General features: G+C 47.4%; 1 protein-coding gene and 1 long non-coding RNA gene across 4 annotated transcripts in view; one reads left to right on the top strand and one right to left on the bottom strand.

Annotated features, from left to right (window-relative positions):
* LOC114015726 (uncharacterized) overlaps window positions 1-19,619 on the top strand; it is a 158,698-nt gene extending 139,079 nt beyond the window's left edge. Inside the window, exon 6 of the long non-coding RNA XR_003559808.2 lies at window positions 15,769-19,619. This is a non-coding gene — a long non-coding RNA (uncharacterized LOC114015726). The remainder of the gene's footprint in view (window positions 1-15,768) is intronic.
* The window catches only part of ESRRB (estrogen related receptor beta), a 135,524-nt gene that overhangs the window by 12,150 nt on the left and 98,086 nt on the right, over window positions 1-25,288 (bottom strand). For all 3 annotated transcript variants that reach the window (XM_055716153.1, XM_055716152.1, XM_055716151.1), the window contains exons 3-5: window positions 21,546-21,662; window positions 5,914-6,024; window positions 5,101-5,262 (exon numbers count right to left, since the gene is read on the bottom strand). In XM_055716153.1, coding sequence (XP_055572128.1) covers window positions 5,101-5,262; window positions 5,914-6,024; window positions 21,546-21,662 — 390 coding nt within the window. The remainder of the gene's footprint in view (window positions 1-5,100; window positions 5,263-5,913; window positions 6,025-21,545; window positions 21,663-25,288) is intronic.

The following is a 25,288-nucleotide window of genomic DNA, read 5'->3' as shown; positions in this document are numbered from 1 at the left end:
CGGGCACACCAAGAGGCTCGTGAGCTCATTAGCCTCTCCCAGCCCCGCCGGCTGTGTACTAGGCTCAGCAGGACTCCTTTATCCAACAGCCCTCCCTGCTCACAGTTCTTGGCCCCACATCAGGGCCTAGGTAACCAGCCACCATGATGATCATTTGATTTCTCTTGTTATCAAGTTGGCAATTAACAAAAGAGCTGATGATTGCTATATTGACTGAGTGTGGGTTCTCTTTTTTCTATCTGCACTATATCAGCTGGGGAAGGGAAGGCAGAAGAGTGGGTTAGTGGTATTTATTTATCACTACGCCATGTTTTGTGTTTGTGTTGCCAGGGGAAGCAAAGGGTGATAATGGCCTGGCAGCCCTTGGACATCCAATTTCCCTTATCAGGCCACTGAATAGAAAAGAGGCCCCAGGCCACATTAATTAACAGATACCAATCAGCTGTCACGTGTTGTGTGTGCAAAGTCTGAGGGGAGCAGTAGGTGGGAGGGAAGAATCAATAAACCATTGGGGAGGAGTGCCAGAGGGAACAGCTAAAGAGGAGTGTTGGCTACTAGGGAGAAGAGCTGCACATCCAGCTGCATGACTGTGAGATTGATTCCTGCACAGCACAGCCTGTGCTCCATACAGCCCTGCACCTGGTGAATCCCATCCCTTGCTCAGGCCGCGAGTACTTCAGGGTGTTCCATCCTTTGCCTCACCCTTCTGCCCCTTACCTCCTGCAGCTGGTACTGTGCTGCTCCCGAATGCAGCCCTTCTGACCGATGTCTCCCTGAGTCTGCTTGCTGCCCAGGGAACTGAAGAGGTGAGCCCTGAGACAGGGGTAACAGTGCTGTGCACAGCCACGGTCACAGTCTCTAGCACCTGGAATCTCTCCTTTGGTTCCTCCCTCTCCCAGAACTGACCACAGAGAACAGCCCAGCATTTAGGCTGCTGCCTTAAGTCCAGTTTCTGGGTCAGTCATGTGGCCTTTCTGCATCTTCATTCCCCATCTGGATTACAAAAAGGGTTATGCCATCACCTCACTGCAGTCTGCCAATGAAATCTGTTACAGATTGAGAAACAGTCATGTAGTAGAGTGAGAGGATCCAGGACAGACATAGCTCACCCTTTTCTGCTAGATAACAAAGTAGAATTGACTTAACCCTAGCAGCAGCCTGTACGTCCCACATCTCTTGTTAACCACCCTTTCCCAGAGGCAGTTATGGCAGGTGGGAGCACGAGAGAGACCACGCTTTACCTTGTGCCAAGAACAGAAGAGCCGGCTGCAATTGCCCTACCCACCTGGGAAAGCCCCTTGCCAGAAGCACTCCCAGGCAGCCAACTCCAGCTCTGACAGGTGGGCATGAGGGAGGGAGTGCTGCAGTGCCAAGCCTGGACTTGGAACGTCTGACAGAATCAGGACCCCTTTCCCCCAGTGTTTACACATGTAGAATGCGAGGGCTGGAGGACTGTGCCTGTGTCACCCCAGTCTGCACAGATGTCATGTTTAACCCCAGCTGGCAACTAAGTACCACGCAGCTGCTTGCTGACTCCCCGACCTGGCCCCTGCAGTGGGATGGGGAGGACAGTTGGGGAAAAAGGTAAATCCTGTGGGTTAAGAACAATTTAATAATTGAAATAATATATAATAATAATAACAATTGTAATGAAGAGGAGAAAGGAATAAAACCCAAGGGGAAAAAAACCCCAAGTGATGCACAATACAACTGCAGACAATGTCCCGCCAGTCCCCGAGGAGCAACCAGCAGCCCCCAGCCAACTGCCCCCCAGTTAATATACCGAGCACGATGTTCTATGGTATGGAATATCCCTCTGGCTACTTTGGGTCAGCTGTCCTCTCTGTGTTCTTGTGCTCTCCAACCTCCTAGTGGCAAGGCCTGGAAAGCTTAAGTCCTTGACTTAGTACAAACATTACTTAACAACAACTAAAAACATCAGTGTGTCACCAACATTATTCTCATACTAAATCCAAAACACAGCACCGTACTAGTTACTGAGAAGAAAACTAACTCTATCCCAGCCAAATCCAGGACAACAGGAAAGGGAAAATCATATAACCCAGGGTTTCCCATGCAGGTAGCATTTGCTCCCATGAGATCAGAAAAGGTAAATGCTAATTTCACCTGGCCAAAATCACAGGCTTGCTATTATAGGTTTGTAACACCGGAGAACCTCTAGTTGTGAAATTCAACTGCCTTGTCATCTTACAGTTCCTGGGAATTGCTAGAGCCCCGCTCTTTTGCATTCCTGAGCTGTCTGATGGCACAGCATCCATAAAGTGCCCTTAGTGATCTGTTTCTTGCTGCTTTTCTCAGGTCTGATCCTGAAAGGTGCTGAATGCTCCGCTGCCATCCCTAGGCTACCAAAAGAGGAGCCTGTCTCCAGCACAGAGCTGCATGCTTGTTTCCCTCCTTCCCAAATGCAGGTTGAGAAAAGCTGCTTTATTTTCAACAGCTGATGTGACATTCAGGTTTCTTTTTTGTGATTTTAAAAAAAAATTATTTATTTCATTGGTTTGGCAGTGGGAGCTCCCAGAATTTTTTTTTAAAAAAGTCACATAATTTGTGGCAAGTGGAGTTCATAATCTGTTAATTTATTATCATTTCTGTCATCCTGGAGGGCCATTAACAGAGGTAATAAAGGGAGATGTAATTATAGGATCTGAGGCCACTCCAGACACAGCTGCTGTCACTCCACTTGCCATATTTCATTCTGTGCTAGTACTATCGTCTTCCTAGTGAAAGCAGCACAACAGCTACCCTGGGAGAGCCTTCATCGTCACCCCTCGAGAGAAGTCTTGACTCCCTGCATCACACACGAAGAAAAGGTTGATGCTGTTCAAAGACAATTAGCACAGGGGAGAGGAAGAGTAGGGGGCGGGGGGGCACTCCTACTGAAGGAGACAACTTCACATTGGTTAAGACTAGCTTTTGAGCTAATGGCTAATAAGGCTATTGAGCTAATAAAATTTGCTAAACACCATTAAATCACGCTTTCCTGTTATCATAGGAAAGTGTCTTTAAGCTTACCTGATTTTATTTGCTAACACTGTGGGGCAGAAGTTTGTACCAACACCTGGGGCATGGATAATCTAGACACCTGGCAGCCTCCTGGCCCTGCCCTGCTCTGCCCCCTTGCTGCCTAACTCAGTATGTTTCATACTTGTTTCGGAACTACAAGGTATTTTGTTCCATTTTTATGAACTGTCTCTTATTATGTTGGTTTCTTGGTACTGCTCCCTTGTGTAATGATCCCTGAGCTCTCTCCTGTGCACACAGTCCTGTTATAATACTGCTGCTGGCCTGCACCGTGCCAGGCTGATGGCTGTTACCATGTTGCAGGGCCTTTGACAGGAAAGGAAAACACACAGAGAAAACTTAGATGATGGCAGGTATGTCTTCCCTTTCAGAAAGGAGAGGAAGAGCCCCTTCCACAGTGCAGGGATAATCTCTACTACACTCCTGTTCTGGGATAATATCGCCATGGCAGGCTGGAAAACTAGGAACTTGGAGCTGAGCATCCCACACTCATCCCACAGCCACGAGCTCGGGAACTACGGCAGGGCGCCCCGTGCAAAGGGAAATAGCCAAGGTTAGAACATACAGTGGCACCACACTGGACAGCCGTAGCAGCTAATTGCATTGCATTAAAATCATTCCCGTTAACACCCCAAGTACTGGGTTAGTAGAGCAATCCAGGCTGAGTTCCCTAATCACCACTGTAACTCCATTTATGATGAATCAGCCCCAGATGGATAATCCCTCCAGATATGCAGATCTCGTGTAAGAAGGGCATCACTGGGATTAACCTCTACTCAGAAATACTGTCCTGAAAAAGTTTCTCCAGGCTTCCATAGTCCCACCACGTAACAGTCCATATTCCATATAACCCAGGAAACCACTAACCCTTGAGTTCCAGGAGAAATACTCCCTCTGAAAAAAGAGGAACAGCCACCACAAAGCCACAAGAGGAGCTACAAAGAGAAACAAAATACATGGGAGAACTAAGCTGTCTGATCACTTGTGCTTAGATACCTCACCAAACAAGGAAGAACTTAAAGCCAAGAAGCAAAGCAAAAGAATACAGACCCATGCCGTGGATGATACAATGTGCAAATATCTTATGGCTGAGCATCAGATATTCTCCTGACACAAGGCAGGCAGAAGGAGACAGCTGTAGTGAGCTGTTCATAGTGAGCATCTGAAACAGTCTTTGGAAAGCATCTGTGTAAACCCCAAGGACATACCGTAAGTTCCCTCTAACCATCTCTACACCCAAATCTAACCTACCTTTTTTTGGCAGGGGCTAGGGAAAACTAGAGAGTCGGTGCATTTTCCCTTCCCAGTCCAAATCTTTGTCCTCAGAACCCCCTTGAGGGCCATGTCTGCTCCTTCAGCCTGGCTCTATCCTACCTGCAGGTGAGACACACTTGCTATGTCCCTCAATCACACAGGCACTCACCAGATATAGTCAGTGAGCCTTCTGAGGCCAGTCAGATCGCTAATAAGTTGTCCTCATTATTTGTCAGCACAGAAGCCTCGAGATTCACTGACAGTAGTGAGTAAGCCCTCTATCACAATGGAATGTGCTCTGTGGTGAATCCAGTATGACAAAAGCTCTCCCGAGGCCGGGTGAGAATGCCTGTTACAGACAGGGTGGGTACCTGCCTTCCTTTCATTACCAGTAAACTCCAGTCACTGCCATAAGATTTACTCATCTATAAACACAACAGACCTAGGCCATGCTGATGTAGTGCAACATCACTGAAGTCCGCTGTACCATCCCAAGGGCTGTTTCCCAAGTGCTTTTGCTGTGCCACTTGATGCCAGGCACAACCGAGAACTTTATCACAGTTCAAAGTCTTCTGCATAATCCCAGGGCACATGCATATATAGGCATCAATGTATGCACCTACACCACAGGCTATATTGGAGTTTGTTACCAATGAGAGCTCATCACAAGCAGTCTTCTGTGACAGCAATTTCTACCCATCACTATATGTAAAAATCCTGGTTGAAGGCAGAACTGATAAGCACAGTGATAAATAATAGCTCCCTTTGCTGTTCATGCGTACGCCCTTGTAACTCCCCGTTTACCTGGGATGTGCTTTGCCCAGCCAATGATCACGACCAGTTCCCTGTCTGCCAGGTCACAGAGGGTTGTCAGGGCTTTGATGTCACTCTCCGGCATGGTTGGATCAGGCATGGCATAAATCTTCTCTGGCTCAGCCACCAGCAAGTGGGAGACGATCTTAGTCACTGCACATTTCAAAGCAGAAGTTGTTGTGGGATCTCTCATAACGTAAGGTGTCGTAACAGCCCTTTCTAGAAGGACCTTTGGGGGATCAGACACGACTGACTTTAGTGCCTAGAGGACCTCAGGAATGGGATTGGTCACAACAGGAGACTACACTGCAGCTACACAAGCTGTAGTGATCTGCCTGCGCAGAACCAGCTCTGTACAGGGATGACAAAAGTAGGAAGCGACTGTAAGGTTGTCAGCCATTGTCTCAGGTATGTCCAGTAAGGGCAGGAGGAGGCAGGAATAATCAGTTGGTGGAATGTGGAAAAGTTTAGAGAACTATGGGGAGTATGGAAGACAGAAATCAGCGTGGGACCAGTTTTGTTCACATAGCTTGGATACAGGAAAAGATCAGAATATCACTAAATGGATTTCCATAATCTTCTAGAAAAGGTCTGGTATTTAAACCCTAGGTACAATGAATACAGCACTAGGCTGTGCCTTGCTGTACCTGATCTACCTCTGCACTATGATCATAAGGAAAAAATCCTAGTGCTGGCAACTGATATGGGAATCAAGTGACAGCTGCTCTACTGTATATTTTGGGAGACTAATAAAAAGAAACTTAGTGGTTGCTCAACAGGCCACAATTCAAGACCAATACGTACGTGGCTTTTTAGCTGGGGGAGGGATCTGTAAGCTCAGATAAGTGCTACTCTCAGAATCAAGTCTCCTCTTGTATTTCTGACGGCCTCCACGGACTCGATCCAGACGAACACCTGCAGGTAAACCAAGATAAATCCTCATGATTCTGTAGTGCCACAGGGAACCTTGACATGCAGATGCTAAGATTTGCTAAGTAAGACATTCCCCACACTCCAGGGAGCTTCCCTCTCCCAAACACTTGAGCTCTCAGCTGAACCCAGCAGTCCCAATAATACCAGCTAGACTGCCTCCAGCTCTAACCATGCTGCTGTGAGCTTTTCTTTTATTCAAAACATTAATGAAGACAGAAATTAACCCGTTCCAACTCTTGAATCATCATCAATCTGACGGCAAATGAAAAGCTTCAGACCTCAATGCCCTCTAGATGATCTTGCTTTTAAAAAGAAAGACTTTAAATGTCAGTCAAACCTGCAGTTATAAAAATAAGCTTTTAGATTGTTCCTAAAAATGAGAAGTTAAATGTTCTGTGACCTCTCACTGTTTGTATTTGAAAAAAGTGACCTATAGCAAATAGATTATGAACTGTGAATTCAACAAAGATGTTTCAGCCTTGATCAAGTAAAGCAACTGTAATAAAAGTAGAACACAAATAAATGGAAACAACCTCTACTACAATAAAGCAATGATAAAGCTGAAGTAGGGAGACACTGAAGAATTTGCTGCAGCTCTGTCAAAACACAGTCAATCAAACTGCAAATAGTGCATTGAAAACAGCTCCCAGTGACTGGGAAGCACCAGTGACTGTCACCATGCAAAAAACCATAGCAGCATCAACAGACCAGGAACAGCAGCTGAATTGCTGTATTAGTACAAAATACAATGTTAAAACCAAATTGTGATAAAAGCCATAGATTTTTGTCCAATTGTCAGTTATTTCTGGCCAGCCACATTGTCTCTAGTAACCAGTTCCTGTGAAACTGAAGTAACTCAGTCTTTCTGGGAGAAACAGCTATCGCAAAAAAAAATAATAAAAAAAAAAAATCAATGTAAATGTAGGAGCATTCAAACAGAATACAAATTTGAATTTACACTATACAAGCACTTCCTTAGAAACACATGAGCTTATTTAGTCTGATCACAGGAACCAATTATGTGATACACTTACTAATCACATTGAGCCATTAATATTTTGCAATCAATCCACTACATAAACATAAACAACTAAAAGCAAACACTCCAGATCAGTTTTGAAGTGATGCTTTTTGAATAACTTGTACACCTGAAAAACCCGTCAGTCTGCTGACAAATATTCTACCCTAGGAAGAAGCACATGTCTGTCACACTGTGCATTTCAATGCCACGTTTGCTTACTGTGTCATGTAACAGAGTGTAATGCCCACACCAGCTCCACGTGAAACCCTTACTTGCCCCAACACCTAGATCCTGACACTCCTCGTGGCTGGAGCACCCAAACCAGCTTGACAGACAGACAATACCAACAGCCCCCCAGCAGCAAGAATAAGCAACACCAACCAGGCCCACAGCACTCGGTTACAGTTACACGTCTGACAGCAAAATCTCTGTGACAGTAGCAACACCCACCTGGAGGTCCAGGGGGCATTACCTGTAAGCCATGGTGTGTGGTGACAGAGTCTCATAGGCATGATATTACTAATGCTATATAGCTACTTCCTTTAAGAGTCCTGCTGCTCCTGTTGAGCAGAAGCAGGAATGAGCAGGTCTGGAGCTCTCCAGAGCAAAGGAATTGCTGTTGCAAGTGGCTGCTGTGGGAGGACGGCAGACACTGAAGATGGAAAGACATGAAGCTGAATAGGTGAACTCAGATCACACTGAGTAATTTCCTGCCCCATTTTCTATTTCTGACTCTATGTGGAGAATTCACTGACATCCCTAAGCATAAGTACCACCTTTCTCCTCCATTACATGGTAGTGTTTCTAAAAATGCTGCCCATTGCTTCTTTTACCTCCATTCTCAGCAGCAGGTAGCCTGTGGGCAAGACTCCTTCCTGGGAGCCCCAACATGTTCCAGAAAGTGATTCCAGAAAGGGCAGCCAGGGAATTGCAAACCTGAGATTATCTGGAGAGATCCCTGAGGAACAGCACTAATAAAGTCCTGGATGAAGCAGGAAACTTTGATTTTCACCTACTATTTCTTTCCCTTTATCAATGTGCCCTGGTTTCCGAAGAAAGATGATGTCTATTCCATGCTCTGCTGAATGAACAGCACCTACCTATAAGCCAGGAGAGGAGGGAGAGACACAAATTTCAGGAACTGCCAGTAAACAAAGGAACTAGATGTGAAAATTCAAAGGGTCGGGAATACACTATTTAAAGGTCATGAAGGAATCCAGAACAGGCTGCAGGACTTCAGGCCTGAATCTCAGCTCCACAGGACCCTTGCATAAGCAGAGTCACAGAGGGGTCCATTCCCTCACGCCAGCAGGCAGGAGGATGCAGTGCTGCAGGGAGATGCCATTCTCAGCCCAGGAGAAGACAACACACAGCCCTCCAGGACGCTTTCACCATGCAGTTTGATAAGCATCAGGGAGGGTGGTCTGGGAGAGGTAAGGAAGAAATGGGGGAAGGAGCTCATTCCCTTCTCCCAAGGAGAAGCTCCAGTGCTTGGCAGAGGGATGGCTGCACAGGTTGCAGCAGTATTAGGGACCCTCAATCAGATTATAAGGACACAAAAGACTTAAGTGCATTAAAAAAAGATGAGAGACACACTGAGAGATTTACCCTCCATCCCTCCTTCTGTCGCTGAGTAGATAGAGGTCTGTTTGCCCAAGGACTTTGGCTTGTTAATTTTGAACAAGTGTTTGTCCTCTTGTTCCCCATCCTGTGTGACACTCCTTGAGGCAAATGTTTTCAATCAGCATTTGCAGAGCCACTACTGTACCCTGTTGTCACCGCTCCAGCCACAGAGCCAGTGAATAGGCTGACCCTTGCATAGCACATCCCAGAGCCAGTTGCTGAGTGCAGCGAGCTGCAGGTGCTACAGCAAACAAAAGCATTTCAACCCCCTAAGTCCCTGCCCGTGACACTCCAGACATCAGCATCATGGCAAAATCCCTTCCCCAAAGATCTGACAGCCTAATAGGTCACGCCTAGATGGAGGGAAAGGGCATAGCCAAAAATCAGGACGCGGTACTGAGCTGTGATATTCAGGTGCCTTGTTAATGCCTGCTGTTCTGCTTTGGTTTCCTCGGTGGCTGGTTTTAAGATAGGCAGGCTGGTTACAGTGCAGCTCTGAAAGGGACACTAAAGGACATTAAAATGGAATGGGGAGGTGCAGTGGGTGAGCTCAGAGAAGCAGCATGAAGGAAAGCACTGAGCAGAGAAGAAATGAAGGGGAATGTAAACTGAGATATGAATGGAAGTGAGAGAGTGTGAGGAGAAGGGAGATCAAAGAAAGAGGGCTGGAGCAAGCCTGAGTGGCACACCCACTGTAATCCCAAGGGCGGATTTCACACCAAATATGCAGCCACCTGAACTTCTAACTGCAAGGTGCAGTGGCCACTTACGAGATGCAGCTGGTCTGTACTGACAACTCTTACACAGGATTTGGTGCCAACAGCCTGACAACAAGACAGCAGCAAGAGAAAGCGGTTGCCTTCCAGCTTCTGCACAAATCCATTTCTTGCATGGGCCACAACTGGCCAGTTCCCAGGAGAGAAGGCACTTGTCCTACAAAACCGGCACCACCGTAGGCACTCTTGGACCCCCCGCCTCGACAGTATCAGCAAGGAAGGGCTGCTAGAGCAGTAAAGAAGGGAGTGCTTACATACATAATGTGAGATGCAACGGTACAGGGCAAAGTTTGGGAAGTATCACCCCTTCATAACTTACCTTTCTGACAGCTGCTTCTTCGCAAATGAAGCCTATCTGTGCCGGGACATCCTCTCTCCTCCCACTCCCGCGTTGCAAGGAAGTGCTGCTGTTCACTGAATCTTGAATCTCGTTACCTTTCAAGGGACCCTGCATAAGGTTCCTGGCACCATCTGACCTGCATAGAGCTGACCCTGGTGTCCGCCACAGGGCCTGAGTCCCAGCCCCCCGGCAGCATGCTCTCAGCTCCCCAGCCTGAGCCCCCTCTGACCTGACAGGGAGGACCACAGGGCCAGGCCTTGTGCAGGAATTTTCGGCTCAGCATCCTGCTTGGGGTAGGGCTGTCAGTTTTCTAAGCGTCCTGTGGGTGCCACTCGTGTTCCAAGCGCTCTTGCAGAGAGGTCTGTGCCAGCACCAAGCCTCTGCAGTGGGAGAGCTGATCTGCTGATCTGTTCAAGCTCCCTGCATTTCTCTGACATGCCCCTTGGAGAGACATCTGCCCGACAACTTTGGGATCAGATGTCCCCTTGCTGACTTGATAACATCAGGCTTTGGGTTTTTTTTCTTAATGGAAGTAAAATAATTCCAGCTTTTTTTAAAAGCTGGACCCAAGCCGAGTCTGTCGGAAGTAAAAATAGCCGAGTATGCAGAGGCGACAGCACACGGAGTCAGGTTTAGTTTCTCTTTTATTTTCTGGGGACTAAAAATACTCTTAAAAGCTCTGTGAAGCTAAGCCCTGGCCAGTGGGAAATGCAGTCTAGGCCCAATATCAGCTGTCGAGTCAAATTACTAGCCTCACCTCACCTGCCACTGAGTCTTATCACATGCCCATGAACTGATAGGAACAGAAATCTCTATCTTGCCAACAAAGCTAACGGAGGAGCCAAGCTACAGGGTTTGCACAGTACAATATGTGTCTAGACCAAGAAGTACACAACCAAAGGGAACACAGGGCAAGTGCTGGCCAGGGAGCAATGCCCACAGGGCTGCTTCTGCTGAGCTTCCCTGATACACCGGTCAAGTCCTGTGCCTGCTGTCCACCTAATCCTTGAGCTGCAGTTTGTGCATCAATGCAGCCTGCTTGTCCTCCCTGGGTCGGAGCTGTGGTGGTGCTCTGTAGCTAACAGAGATGCCCCTGTCCCCAGGAGCTGCGGTCTAAAGTACATGAATTGGCATGGCCCAAGGAAGCTGGAAGGTGTAGGTGAAGAGCAGAGAAGAAAGAGAGAAGGGTAGTGCCCAAGGTGTCTCCTACAGAATTTCCCTCTCCATTTTTGCTCTGAACTTCAGGAGAGGCAACAGGATGTGGTGATGGGATGAGTGGGCCAGGAGGAAGCCTATCAAGGAAACAGCAGCAGTGACAAATGGAAGTTAGGCTTGCCAAGACGGGGAAAGAAACAGACCATAGGGAAAGGCATCTCTGTTCAATGAGAGTGGAGAGGCTGCAACCTGACTAGGCTCTCTTCTGTTAGAACGCAGAGATTCCAGCATGGGAAGGGGAAAAGACCCCTTTGCACCATTAGGATCTTACACTGCTGTGAAAAGAGGCCAGCCCCTGGAAAATCTGCTGGTAGATGACTGGTGCAATTACCCAACTCATTTGAAACACAGGAAAGCAACTTGAGGGGTGCAGATCAGCAAGCCTGGGAAAGACACTTGCAATGGAGGGTGGAAAACTAACCTGGGGAGGGGGACAGTGGAGCTGAAAAATCCATCTCCTGCGTTACCAGGGCCTACAGAGAGATTAGATCTGTTCAAGCACAGTGTTGCAGCCTGTTCCACCTTTGATGTTTTCAGGGACATGTTAGTCAGGTAGGAAAGCTCCTTTGCTGGCTGTCTGGCTAAAGAGTCCCTGGACTCGGAGGGACAGGTTAGCCCTGTGATGCCTGCTGATATCTAGTATGAGGTTATCACATGCCTTGAAGCAGTAGCACAAGGTCTCCTTGCTCCTCACACACAGAAACACAAGCAGCACATCCCAAGTGGTTGGTTCAAAGCATACAGGCTCTGGTGTAACTTACACAGCTTGCAGACCAGCCCTTCCCCTCTGCCAACGCCAGCTGCATGGCTGCCAGCTCTGGCAAAGGTGTCTCTGCAGCATTAGCCATTGCTGTTTCTCAAATGTACAGCTTCCTTCCTGTGCGGAGCCCTTCTCACCTTTCCCATCAGTCACCCTGGAAAGTCAGGAATTAACCAGAGCTTCAAAGGCACATGGGAATAAAGTACCATGTTCAGCTCTGTAATAACTCCACCACTCAAACACTCAACGCTGTGTTCATGGTCCATGCAAATGTCCTCCTTTGATTGCTTCCCTACCGAACCCTCTAGAACAGTCTGAAGCTGGACAGCAGCTCTATTGGCTATGTCACCCATGGTGGCAATGCCTGCATAGCAGCAGGCTGAGGGACACTGCATGAAAGGAACAGATGCATGCACAGGCCTGTCAGGAAAAGACCAAGGATGCCTTTCACAAGAGGACCTATAAGATGACAAGGCCCCAGCCCCACTGTCTTTCCAAGAGGTAGTGCTCAGAGCTAAACCCCCAAAGGGGTATTTTGCTGCCTAGAGAAACACGCAACCCTAGGTGCGATTTAACCCTCCTTCCTTTAGAATTTGATAGTTCCCTTCTGTGCATCTGGGCTCCCTTGACAGGCAACAGAAAGAAGCAGGGACCTCCACATTCATCTTACTGGCCAAGCACTTACCTGAGGAGGAGTTAGGACAAATACTTCTCTCCATTGACTACCAAGAGAAACCTGCAAGGTCAGACCAATGCCTTCTCTAGCCCAGTTTTCTGTCTCAATCTATTTAGGCAGAGCATATGAGCCTTTTGGAACAGGTAGAGGAGCATAAGGATGGATCAAGAATCAAATTATTAGATATGTGACACAATGGAGAGACCACTACCACTTCAGGGAGAAAGGCCTATTTGTGATGGAGATGCACAGAGGCGAGCGAGTTAGACCCACCAACACAACATGCTGCCGCTTTGGCTAGCCTCTTAGAGCAAGTCTGCTTGGGCCTTGCAGCCTTCAAGTGTCTCCTGAAGTCCTCACCTCAGCAGTGGCTTTTCCAATGCTAAGAAGTAGTGTCCGCTTATTATTTATTATTTAAGTCTTAAATTAGAACTGCTGTGCCAAGCAATTCTGAGTGAAGACCCTCTCAGGATACACTGCAGCTCAAGGGCTGGCACAGTCTTCAAAAGGAAGGGATTGAGAATCTTGGCACAGCTGAGTCACTGGTGAACGTAGGTCACCAAAGGCTGTGAAAATTTTGATGCACATGCCTTAAGTTACTGTAGAGCAGTGGGACACACATTCAGCCCCTACTCTTGCTCACCTTGGAGGATCTTACATATTGTGTTGTCGGAACTTCCTAAAAGCTTGTAGCACAATGGTTGCGGTTGCAACCATACTGGGATGGTTGTAGCTTTTATCAGCTTCCTCTTTTCTGTGTGTGTTACAAGAGCCCTAAGCACAATTTCTGTTGACAGACTGCACAAAGTGCTTATCATAAACCTGTGTAGATCTGATGACTCTCTGAACCCACACAGATGTGTATCAATGGAGCCTGGACTTTGTGTTTGATAGAACAGAGATTTAGTTAGGTATACCAAGAACCTAGGCAGATTAGTAATTCACAATGAATGGGAGCAACGAAACTAAACAGATTCATGATCCATTGGATATGGCAGAAAGGTGTGGGGAGGGTCCTGGGTGCACCAGTTCTGCGGCCGGAAAACAGATACCAAGTGCCATCAGCCCACTGCGTGCTTGCGGACAGCCCATCCACTGAAATCTCCTCTTGGGAGAATTGCCATTGCTCTGCCAAGGGCAGCACATGCTCTGTGTCATGCCACCATCCAGCCCAGCTCCAGCTACATTGCAAACGCTCAAATCATGTCTTGGAAAATAGTTGGGCGTGGACGATATAGACATCAAGATGCCACTCGCTGCACCTGGAGATCCTGTTTTAAAGGACAGGGGATTGCCTGTCTGTTTTTAAACACGGGTATTTTAGAGAAAGAAAAATAATTTTTCATTCTCTTTTTTCATTTGGATGCCTCCAATAGTGATATTTCTGGCACCGGCTGGAGGCGGAATACTCTATAAATACAAAGCCATTAAATCGCATGCAGCAGCAACCTGATCGGGGCTGCCTTTTAATTTCCTGACATGAGCTGGCCACTAACCCAATTACCCAGGATCCCCGGAGGAGCCCTCATCCTTCCCAGGAAGCACAAAGCAAGAACCCGAGCATATTGCAGGGATGTCAGCTGAGCTTTCACTGAAATCAAATATCTTTTTGAGAACACATGGTCTGGAAGCACGGATGGGGGCAGGAGGGAGTGGGGAGAGGTTGCTGGAAACACTTTACTCCATTGAGAGATTCTTTCACTTGAAAACAGAAATTAAACACCCTCCATTTGGTTATGTTGCTGAAAAAAAGCTCTGTTGTTAATTCGGTTATCTGGATTTTAGAGAAGGACAAAGGCAAAGTTACTGAGTGGAAGTAGTTTGAGATTGCCAGTGCTTAGAATCCCTTGTTTAGATACTAGGTGACTGCACTCAAGTTATAACATCCCAGAGCCAGGCCTGCCCAGAGCGACAGATTTGCTTCCTTGGGAAACGTTTACATCAGCCACTGGCTGCAGCTGGTAAGGGAAACAGCAGTTAGGGGTAAACACTAGGAAATTCCACTGCCTACAGGGTTTCCCTATCAGCCACTGTCTTGAACAGGAGGAGCATGGATTTAAGAGACAGCCCCTTCTGAAATCTGGAGATTACAGGCTCGCCATCTCTGAAGTGGAGACGACCTCCAACATTCACAGAGATGCAGGCACTTAAGGCACTACTAGGGTTATCAAGTTGTTGCAAGTTCCTGGGAGGCAGGGTATTCCCAAAGGCACCGAGGACAGGAGGGAAGGGGAATAATTAAGAGGAAGATGAGCTGAATGAACTTTGCGGCTCTCCTCTGTTCACTTCTCATTCATATTTCACTACCTGGCCCTGCAGTGTCAGTATCCACGTATTCCAGCAATTACTACATCAGAAATCAGATTAGACAGATAGGAATCCAAGAGCTTGGGGAATTTGTAACAAAGAATTTGGGTGCCCTGTCAAATTTTAACATGTTCTTTAGCATTTCTTATGGAAATGCATTAGGAGCAAAGGAGGAAAGCCTGGGAAAGGCATGGTTGTACCTGGGATTACTACACCACAGCACATACAGTCCTGGTATCAGGACTTACCTGGATCAGTATTGATACAGATAAATCATATGCCTTTCCTGGATAATTGCCTAACATCTCACTTGTTGTTAAAGAGCCTCACTTTTCTGCATCCAGATCAAGGCTATCTTCCACTGCCTGCCTTCCTTGCATTTGTAGACCTCACCACACAAGAAACAGCCGCTGGGTGACTCCTGACAGCCAAGAGGCTAGGCCAGAGGACAACCTGCCTTCAAAGACAAGAGTGGGGCGAAGCACCACGTACAGGGCAGATTTCCTATCCCGGGACTTTGCCCTGCTGCTTTTATCGCAAGAAATGCATGTAGATCTGTGGGACTCCAGAAATAGCTTCTGCTCTCTGAAATAAGGTATGCCTGGTCTACCAAAGGACACCTCCCCAGGGCCCTTTCAGTCTTTGCCCTCTTTCTTGGAAGCCAACCAGTGATGTCTGCAAGAAACTGGGCAGAAGGCACTCACACGCCTCAGAAAGTTACTCCCAGGCCTCAGTCATGAGTAAGACTCTGAGGAGACAAGTCTCAGCCCTGGCAGGGAGCAGAAGACAACCGATGTTCAGCAACATAATACATATTATTCCTATTAAGGAGGAAAACAAGATTCAAAGGCTGGTGGAATAATGGATGACATCTCAATGCCTGGATGAGATTATTTTTAGGCAGTTATTTTCTTTGCTGTTTGGTTTATCACTGTCTGATGCAACACATGATTGCACGCACATGCGTTTCATGAAAGCGTTAGTGACCCAGCTTTGTTTCCTTTTCAGACCTGTTTATGCTCCATCTGGGTCTCTGCAGATGTGCCAGCACACAACAGTGAACACCACAGCTTTAGAAACAATACAAGCAGGAATCCATTGAAGAAAAATTCTGCAGGGCTTCCGCAATAGTCAAAGACCAAATACCCAGACAACAGCCAGTCTGCTCCATTTGTATCGTGTGGTTTGGTATGTCCAGTGTTGCCTCTCCTCCACTTGCCTGTCTTGTCATTTTCACTCAAAGACGAGGACAGGAGAGACCCTGATGTCCCATCACACCTCACCTGTTATCCCCATCCCTCTTCCTATGATCTCAGGGCATTTCCCTTTCATGAACTGACTGCACTGACTTTACGTGGCAAGGTTTTGGTAGCAGGGGACTGCAGGGGTGACTGTGAGAAGACACCAGAAGCTACTCCTAGGTCAGGCAGAGCCAGCTTTACATGGCTGCAAAATGGACCCGCCACTGGCCAAAGTGACGCTGATGGTGCCTCTGTGGTAACATATTCAAGGAAGGGTAAAAAACGCCATGCAGCAGCATGAGACAGGAGTGAGAAAATGCAATAGAAACAGCCCTGCAGATACCAAGGTCAGAGAAGAAGGAGGGGAAGAAGTGCTCCAGGTGCCATAGCAGAGACTCCCCTGCAGCCTGTGCAGAAGACTGTGGTGAAGCAAGTTGTCCCCCTGCAGCCCACGGAGGTGCAGATATTCACCCTGCAAGCCCATGGAGGACCCCACGCTGGAGCAGGTGGACATACTACAGGAATTGTAGCTTGTGGACAGCCTGTGCTAGAACAGGTTCCTGGTAAGGAGCTGTTGCCTGTGGAGAGCAGCCCATTCAGAAGTAGGTTTTTTGGCAGCAACTGTGGCCTGTGGGGGACACACACGTGAGCAGTTTGTTCCTGAAGGATTGTACCCCATGGAAAGGACCCATGCTGGAGCAGTTCTTGAAGAACTGCAGTCTATGGGGAAGGCCTCACGTTGGAGAAGTTCATGAAGGACTGTATCCTGTGAGAGGGACCCCATGCCAGAGCAGAGAACAGCATGAGAAGGAAACTGCAGCAGAGACGAAGCCTTACGAACTGACCACTAAACCCCAGTCCCTATCCACTTGCAGCTGCTCAGGCAGGGAGGAGGTCGATGTCATGAGTGAGTTGAGCCTGGGAAGAAGCAGAAGTAGGCGGAAGGTGGTTTTACTTTTGTTTTCTTAAAATCCCAGTCTCTTATGAACTGGCAAGAGACTAGTTTTCCCCAAGTCGAGTTTTGCCCATGACAGTAGTTGCTGAGTGATCTCCCTGTTGTTATCTCAACCCATGAGCTTATTTACCATATTTCCTCCCCCTGTCCTGCTGAGGAGGGGGAGTGAGAGCGCAACTTGGTGGGCACCTGGTGGCCAGTAAAGGTCAATCTACCATACTGGACACACAGAAAAGGACTGACATCACTGTCCTCATCACAGTGCCATTCTACAAGGTGACACACAGGATTGTGACTTCAGAGATGCAGCAGAGATGTGGAGGGCAAGGCTGTGAGGTCATGTTTAACCAGCCAATGTCCAAAATCAAACCTCTGAGCCTACTTACACAAGCCATGTGTCACCTGAAATTACATCTACCTCTAAAAGACAAACAAATTGCTGTAGAACAGAAAGGCCATGGGTGGCTAGAGCGTGAATGGCAAGGGTATACTCCCCCCAAAACCAACAAGGTATATTAAGGTTTTAAAAGAGACCTGCCAAACTGCTGAAATTTCTCTATCCATCATTCTAGAGAGCCAGAGAGATCTAGAAATACTTTGTAGAGTCCAGAATTCAAAAAGCTGCACTTCAGTCATTGTGGGCACAAGACAGAGTGCTGGAAGCAAAGACGTGGCCAAAGACAGGGATGCCCAGCTCTGAACAGTGCCTCTCCTCTGCAGGTTGCAGGGCACACCTTCCTTCCCTGGCCATCCCTAGCCAGGCATGTATGTAGGTATCGTCTTTTCCATTTGGGGTCAGTAGTATCAGAGGTTGCTCAGGTTTTCCTGATTTTTGCAGGGCAGGAGGACATGCACTTCTACTGGATGAAGCTGTGAAGATGCCCCATCTCCCTCTGCCTGCAGGCTGGTGCTGCAGCAAGGCCAAGAGCAGCAGAGTGCAGGTTTTCTAGGGATGGTGCCTTTCTATGGGGGCACAGACTGGAGTCTGCTGGCATCCCGGACTCCAGATTCAGCAGCTTCCTATCTGACCCTGCTAGTGAGGGGCTAATTAATGCTCTCTGGGGGCACACTCCCGATGAAAGGGGAAAGTGAGAGACAGGCAGCCAGACAGGCCAACACTTCAGACATCTCAGCCAGTTGGGCTCCTTGGGCAGAGCTTTCCACCTACTGCTTTCCCCAGTGAGTCTCGCCTGCCCTGCAGCGTCACGCCAGGAGAACCTGAGACAGCAAAGCTCTGGTGTCCATGCAGTTCCCTCGTTGCAATGCATTGATCAGAGCTCTCTTAAAGAAAGTGGCCTGGATATCTGAGACACCTATTGATTGCTTCACTGGCTCTCTTCCTGCCCTGATCCTCATTCACTCAGCACTGCCTGAATAACCTGCACTTCTGTGTTAGGAGCAGTCTCCCCAGATCTTAAAGGGCTACATTCACAGCTGTTCACCTAGCTGCAGCCCATGTCGGGAGGAGAGAAGATGCCTGGTGACCCTCATCTGCACTCCCCAAGGGGAGAACTTAAGTCCTTCCTGCAGCACGAAGCTGAGCATTTCAAGCATAAGGCAGAAGCTTGAAGTCATGGTTCCCTGCTTTTGCCATCTTTGAATACTGGTGCCTTCTGCTTGAAGAACATGCTCATGCCACATGCCCAGCAGGCAGGAGGTGGTATGTACATCATGTATGACAACAATAACCAAGAAAATCTTTCCTCCCCTAATGACAAGGTATCATAAAACCCTTAATAAAAAAAAAATCCTAATGGAATATCATACTCTTCTTCTTCTGAGGAAGGACAGTTTCTTTACCAAGAAATGTCCCCACTAAGTTACCAGCCCAGTGCCAAGCGCATCAGGGAGGAACCTGTCAAGAGAAGAACTGGTTTCTAGATCTCACCTTTAACCACAAGACCATTTTTCTCCAAACTCCCAGTATTCAAGCAGGAGAAAGAACCTGGCTTAGCAACCTTCTGCCGTGGATGAACCCAAGGAAGAAGAGAAAGGTACACCAAGGCAAAGTAGGAAGGGGAACTGGTGAAAGAAAAAAACAAAAGATCATAGCTCAAGTATCAAGACACATCTTATCCTAACGAGTGCTTGGAGACTGCAGGGTCTCTGGGGAAACCAAGACATCAGGGATTTTTAAAAACAGTTAAAACTACTGGAAATGTACAGCTGGGAACGCTCATGCCCTGGCAGAGAAAAGGGGTGGATGAGCTAATAGGATGACAGACCAGAGATGGAAAAGACCAATGAACCTTTTCTAATCCAAAATCCCTTGTCAATTCTGTATTTTTGAGCAAGTCAAACAATTAAGGATTTGTTCTTTCCAGAAACTCCTGGCTCTGTGGAGACCAAAGACTGTAAACCCATTTTTCTCCCTTTTTGGATTTTGCTTTTAAAGATGTGTATTGATTGAATTCTGTATATTAATACTTTGTGCTTCCACCAGGCTTCACATAAAGTTAACCAATCAGTCCATCACAATCCTTTTGCAAAGCAAAGCAGTATGGCCCTTTTTTCTCAGCTTGGGAAACGGAGCAAAAGAACGGGAAAAAAAGATGCCTGCCCAAATCACTTGACCAGTCTGTGTTAGGACACAGTAGTCCTATTTGCAGATCGCTAGTGTAGCCTCCTCTGCTCTTGCTATTGTCATGTGTTCTTGCATCTTGTTACTATCAATAAATCTTTATACTGTATATTCCACAGCTCTAAATATTATGGGCATGATCACAGATACACTAACATCAATAGCAAACCACCTCCTCCCCGGTGGCTTTAATGACGCCAAATCAATCCCTATATGAATAACTAAATACACTTCAGCACAAAAGCAGCCTTAGAGTCAAATTTCAGTTTGCCACGAGTAGTATCCCACAGGGTTCAGGAGTTCAGGCATGGCATGGTGTGAATGAACTTACATTGCTTTCCAGCCTAACTGATCCGGGAGGAGTTAACTGTTTTCACACAACTTGGAGATTATGCCACAAAACCCTTCCGGGACCCTGCTTAGGACTTTTGTCGAACTCCCAGAACTGGAAGCAGATGATGCCTTGGCCATACAGTCAGACACACCAGCGTGGCTCCTGTGACTCTGCTCGCCCAGCTGCCAGCTCCGAGAGGCTCAACTGCTTGGATGCAGGGCAGCACAGCCACAGGCAGCCATAAAGCCTGGACCCATGCTGCTGCTCTGCAGAGTGACTGGAGTCACATCAGGCTTTTAAGGTTATTTTATGGGATTCATATGAGCAGGCTAGAGCACATTACCAATCTGCACTCCCACTAAAGCCAGTGTCACTAGTGTGGACTGGTGTGTGGGTTAAGGGGATATATCCCCTCTCTGAACTACCACGTGCAGAGAAGCAGGTTTCCAGTGCTCCCTCTCTAACTCCAAAAGTAGGTGCTTCCCTCCAAGCCTCAAGCCTCCTCCAAGCCTACCACCTCTACACCTAGATCAGGGAGGGCCAGACTATACAAGTTTGCATCTCCTCCCCTTGGTAACTGGTGTGCTCTAGCAGAAAGATACTTAACCACAGAACCTACACATCCATCAAAGAACAGAACAGGGTTTAACATCTAATATACATTTTTAACAACATTGGCTGCCATCAATTTGCCTCTCAAGAAATGAGAGAGCCCTAGCGCAAAGCAATACACACTCAAGTGACATTGTACAATTCATCACCAGCTGCTATGACGATAAGACCTGGAAGCAAGCTGAGTGCTGGCATGTTGGCTCCAGCACACAGGACTTGCACAGGCCACAGTCAGCTGCTGTTCCTTGTGGTTAAACTGAGGGGACCATGCTCCGCCAGGTACAGCAATGCAGAGGGTTATATGCAATGCTTCTCCTTCCTTCCCCCTCCTCCCCTTGCTGTCTCTCCCAGAGGGAGCCAAGCGAAACAAAGCTTTAAAGTCAATCCATAAGAATGTGTTTAATTGCCACTGAATTCCCTGTGGTTCACCTTCAATGGACAAGGATTGGGGAAGGGGGTGGGGGAGGAAAAGCAGCACGAGAGAAGCTGAACACTGCTCAGAGAGCACTGAACAGATCAATAGCCTGAGCACAACACAGACTGAGCATGCAGGGCAGGGTACCCACAGCTTCCAGACAAACCTGTGCTACCCACCATCTTCAGAAAGTCTCCTGAGTGGGACTGGGGGCAGACCCTCATTGCACACTGTGCCATAGCTCTGCATTAACTCCATCCTTCCCTTACGAAGCCCAGCCAACCCAGTCACGATCACACAAGAGCCTCTCCTCAACACTGCAAAATTACCTGGGGGGCAAGAAGAGCAACACCCTCCAGTCTGGGGTTTCTTTGGGAAAGGAAACAGTCTAGCACAGTCAGTTTCCAATTATTTGTCAAATTTGTAAGTGCTAGAAGTAATATCCTACCATGAGGTGCTGACTAGAACCATACTCCTCTCTGGACTGCCCTCTTGGTCACTGCCCATCCTGACTCTTACAAAGCCTGTAAGATACCATCGGAAAGCCAGAGAGGGAAAGCATGTAGGTACCCTAGAATATCCTGTAAAGCCCAGAGTCCCAGGTGTTGTTGGGACAGAGAACAATTCTCAGTCTGACTCTGTCTTACCTTCTTTTAGCATCCCCACTTTGAGGCATTTCATGAAGCGACAGGCCTGACAGGACTTGCGCCTCCGTTTCGTGATCTCACATTCATTGGTGGCCGGGCAGCTGTATTCAATATTCCCTGCAATCAAACACAGAGATGGTCACCCAGGAACCATGTTCTCCCCACTAATCCAGGGACAGGCTGTAGTGCCCAGATATCCCACCACCATCAGTCTGTATACGCTGTATGTTTGGTCACTCATTTGCACACACACATCCTCTGAGATCACAGCCAGCAGGTGATGGCTCTTAGAGAGCCCAGCACTACTTACTGGAACACATTTCAGAAAAAGCAATACTGCTCTAAGTGTTGGGAGAAACCTGCCCATCCAAGGGGCTGACTGCAATGCTGGGCTTTCAGGCACAGTGTCCTCCAGGCATGCTATCATCCCATGTGCCGCATCCCTCATAACCTGGCCCGTTCCCTCAAGTCTGGGGGTGAGAGTGGGAGCGGTTCAGACATTAGCAGCATTCCCTTTGCTGTCTTGCTCCATGTCTGTGGGATGGATGTCACCTGTCCTTTACTGCCTTGCTTGGGGGACCAGGGAGTTCAGAAATGGCATTTCCTCCTTTGCTTCCTCCTGCCAGCTGGTATAGTGCAGGTAGCAGGGAAGCAGTAGGCCTGGACTGAGAAAGATGGATAAGATGTCCTGTAAAATGAATTCTATGCAAATCTTTCCGGTTTTAATATATTAGTCCTTGTGCACCTGCCTCTCATCCCTCTGCACAGAGCATCAGCATTTCTTTCCTCACTTCCTTTCATTCATGATCACCTCACAACACTGCCTCTGAGACAAAACAGGGAAAGAAGCATCCCAGATTTATATCTGGTCACATCATGTTTTATCGTAAGTCACGAATGTAACTGAACCATGGATGTGAGGGTCTGATATGAGGACGTAAGTGGAATTATGCTGGATCACAGTGTAATGCAACAGTTATTTAGTCCTAGAAGACAACAAACAGAAACAGCTGTCTGCATCCTGCCATTCACTTTGGAGGCAACGTTTCTGAAGAGTTCGATGTATTCAATGTTTGCTGTGGAGCAGGACTGGAAACCTACACTTGACAGTTGATGCATTGACAATGACAATACATTTAAGGCAGCCTAGCTACTGGGTAAATCAGGCTGCTCCAAAAAGGATTTCTAAGCTCTACAGTCAGTTCAGAAGAACGGAAAAGTTGGTTTGGTGGTTTAGAGCAGGAAATTAAGATTCAAGAGTTCAATCAGAGTTATAGGGAGCAGTGTAGGTGAGAGCTGAGAAAACACACAGTATGGACTTTGTATACCGTCAAATAAGAGGTAGAGCTTACAATTTAGTAGCACTGGGACAGTACTTGATTCTGAACTGAACAGAACATGTTCCTACTTCTGTAATGGATTTCCATGTTCTTGTGCAAAACCCTTCCTTCCTCTAAATAAAGACCAACAGTCTGATACATACCAATCTCAGGGGGAACCTTGGGGCTAACTAAGCAGTTGGAAACCCTATTGGGAATCTGAGTGGAAAGACACAGCACAGTTTCAAAAGGAAGAAAGCACCGTTTGATTTATCTCACTATGTTTAGCCCACGCTGGGTGAAACCATGGGAGCACAGAACCCCCAAAGCCTAAATGTGATTTGCCTGCTAGTTATAAACCTTCTACCTCTTGCCTCTTGTTTTGTCACAAGACTTGCAACTAGCCCCTAAAGCTCCAGCCCAGCCACCCACCCTCCACCTTTGCTCATCTGCCCCCAAAATACAGTTTGTCTACAGGAGCAGAGTGTGCTGCACAAGTTGCTTCTATTCAGACTGTATTTCGTCATTGCGCAGCGCCTGAATTTCAATAGCCAGCAATGCATCAGTGTTCTCAGAGAGCTGGAAATTGAGATTCAGGCTTGATCTCAAGGTAATAAACAAACTCCTGCTCTAGACACAGAGCTCCAGCACATTACAGACCCATGAGTATGGAGGCCCTGACCTCATCATCAGATACTTGCTGTGCCCCACGCAGGAAGGAACAGATCAAGAACAAACCTGGGATAAAACTCAAACACAGTCTCACTTTGGAAGGTTTTGCCTTAGTTTCAATGCCCACCTTTCTCAGCAAAGGCAGGACCAGAGTTCAGGAGAGATGCAAGGTTTCATGTTTTGTGGTCTCAAGGCCAAAAATTTTCCCCCTAACACAGACACTACATCAAGGGCACTGAGCCATTATAGCAGTAGGAGACAGTGACAGCCCTCATCTGGCAGCTCAAGGTCCCTCTACACTGTGTCAAGCAGATCCCCAAACTTCCCCATGCCTCCAGCCCTTGATAAGCAAAGTCCTTGATAAGCAAAATACTAGAAATGGTCTGCAAAGCTTACATCACAACTGAATATAATAGTGTCAGAGCAGGTGTAGATACTTTACCATGTACACACTGTGTGTACAGCTTGAATGAGTAGTTCTCAAAGGCACTTCTGTACTGGGATCATGACTGTTAAAGGAGCAGAGCCAGAGCAGGATGGGCACTGGGCAAGCTCCCGTTCCTGGACAGCAAAGCAGGGGCTACCATGTAGTGCTACAGCCATGTGGTTTGCTGGTAAGCACAGGTGAAAAAAAAATCACTCAGCACTGGTGGGACATCCCACTCAGCATGCTTGTTACCTTCATATTGAACAGAGACTTATGTGCCCCTTCCACACACTGCGCCCAGTCTAAAGGAAGAAAGCGCCAACAGCTGTGTCTTACAGCCCTCTCTACAGGTGCAGATGCTAGAGGTGAGGCCCACTGTACCCTCTTCACACAAGACAACACTGCCAAAGTCAATGGACTTTTACATCAGACCACAAGGCATGCTCTGTGCTGCATGGACTGAGAGCTACAGCTGGGGGCAATACCTACCATTATTGCAGCAAACAGGAACATCACCAGGAAAGGCACAATCAGCATTACCCAAGCAGAACTCATCCAAGAAAAACTATCGTCTCCAAAACTTTAACAAAGTTCTCTGACTTTTTTTTTTTCGTGTGTGTCTCAATTTCTTTTATGGGTCCTGGGGCTGGCTGCCAGCACAGTGAGCTGCTCACAGCTCCCTGTAATTTCTGTAAGTGCCCTGTGATAAAGTGATGAGATTAACTCATCGAAATTCCAGCAGCCTCCCAGCGGCTGGCGGTCACACCACCAGCCCTGCTGCTGGTGCAGGGGGCTCAGAGCGAGCCTCTCCTTCACTGCAGCAGCTGGGGGTGCTGCAAGGCCCTGCAGAAGAGCATCAGTGCACAAGGCTGCACATGGACAAGTCTGCATGCAAGTATAAAATCTGAGTCAAGTCTCTGTGTGTTGTGAACTGTAGATGATGTGACCCAGAAGGAAAGGGCAGAAAATGGGATAATCTAATACACAAGACCTTGCTTTGAACTGTTGCTTATTAGAAAAGACTTCCTTGCCTTAGACAGCATTTACATTAGATCTGAAAAAACTGCTAGGACCTCATCGATGTCACAGCACAAGATTTACCTAAAAAATAGCTTCAGAAAATCAAGTGGTGGGTGACCAGATCAGAGTTTGGATTTGTTCTAAGCCTTCATATGTCACCTTGGAGGGCAAATCACTTCCTCTCTGTGTCCTAGTTTGCTTGTCTGCAAAATGAAACGAGCACCAAACCTACCTTCTGGGGAGATCATGAGTCTTGATTCATTAAGGTTTAACTGTACTTTAAAGCCTTTAGATGAGAGATACTA

Source organism: Falco cherrug, chromosome 7, assembly GCF_023634085.1.
Source record: "Falco cherrug isolate bFalChe1 chromosome 7, bFalChe1.pri, whole genome shotgun sequence".
Classification (NCBI taxonomy): Eukaryota; Metazoa; Chordata; class Aves; order Falconiformes; family Falconidae; genus Falco; species Falco cherrug.
This window is presented reverse-complemented; position numbering and strand designations above follow the sequence as displayed.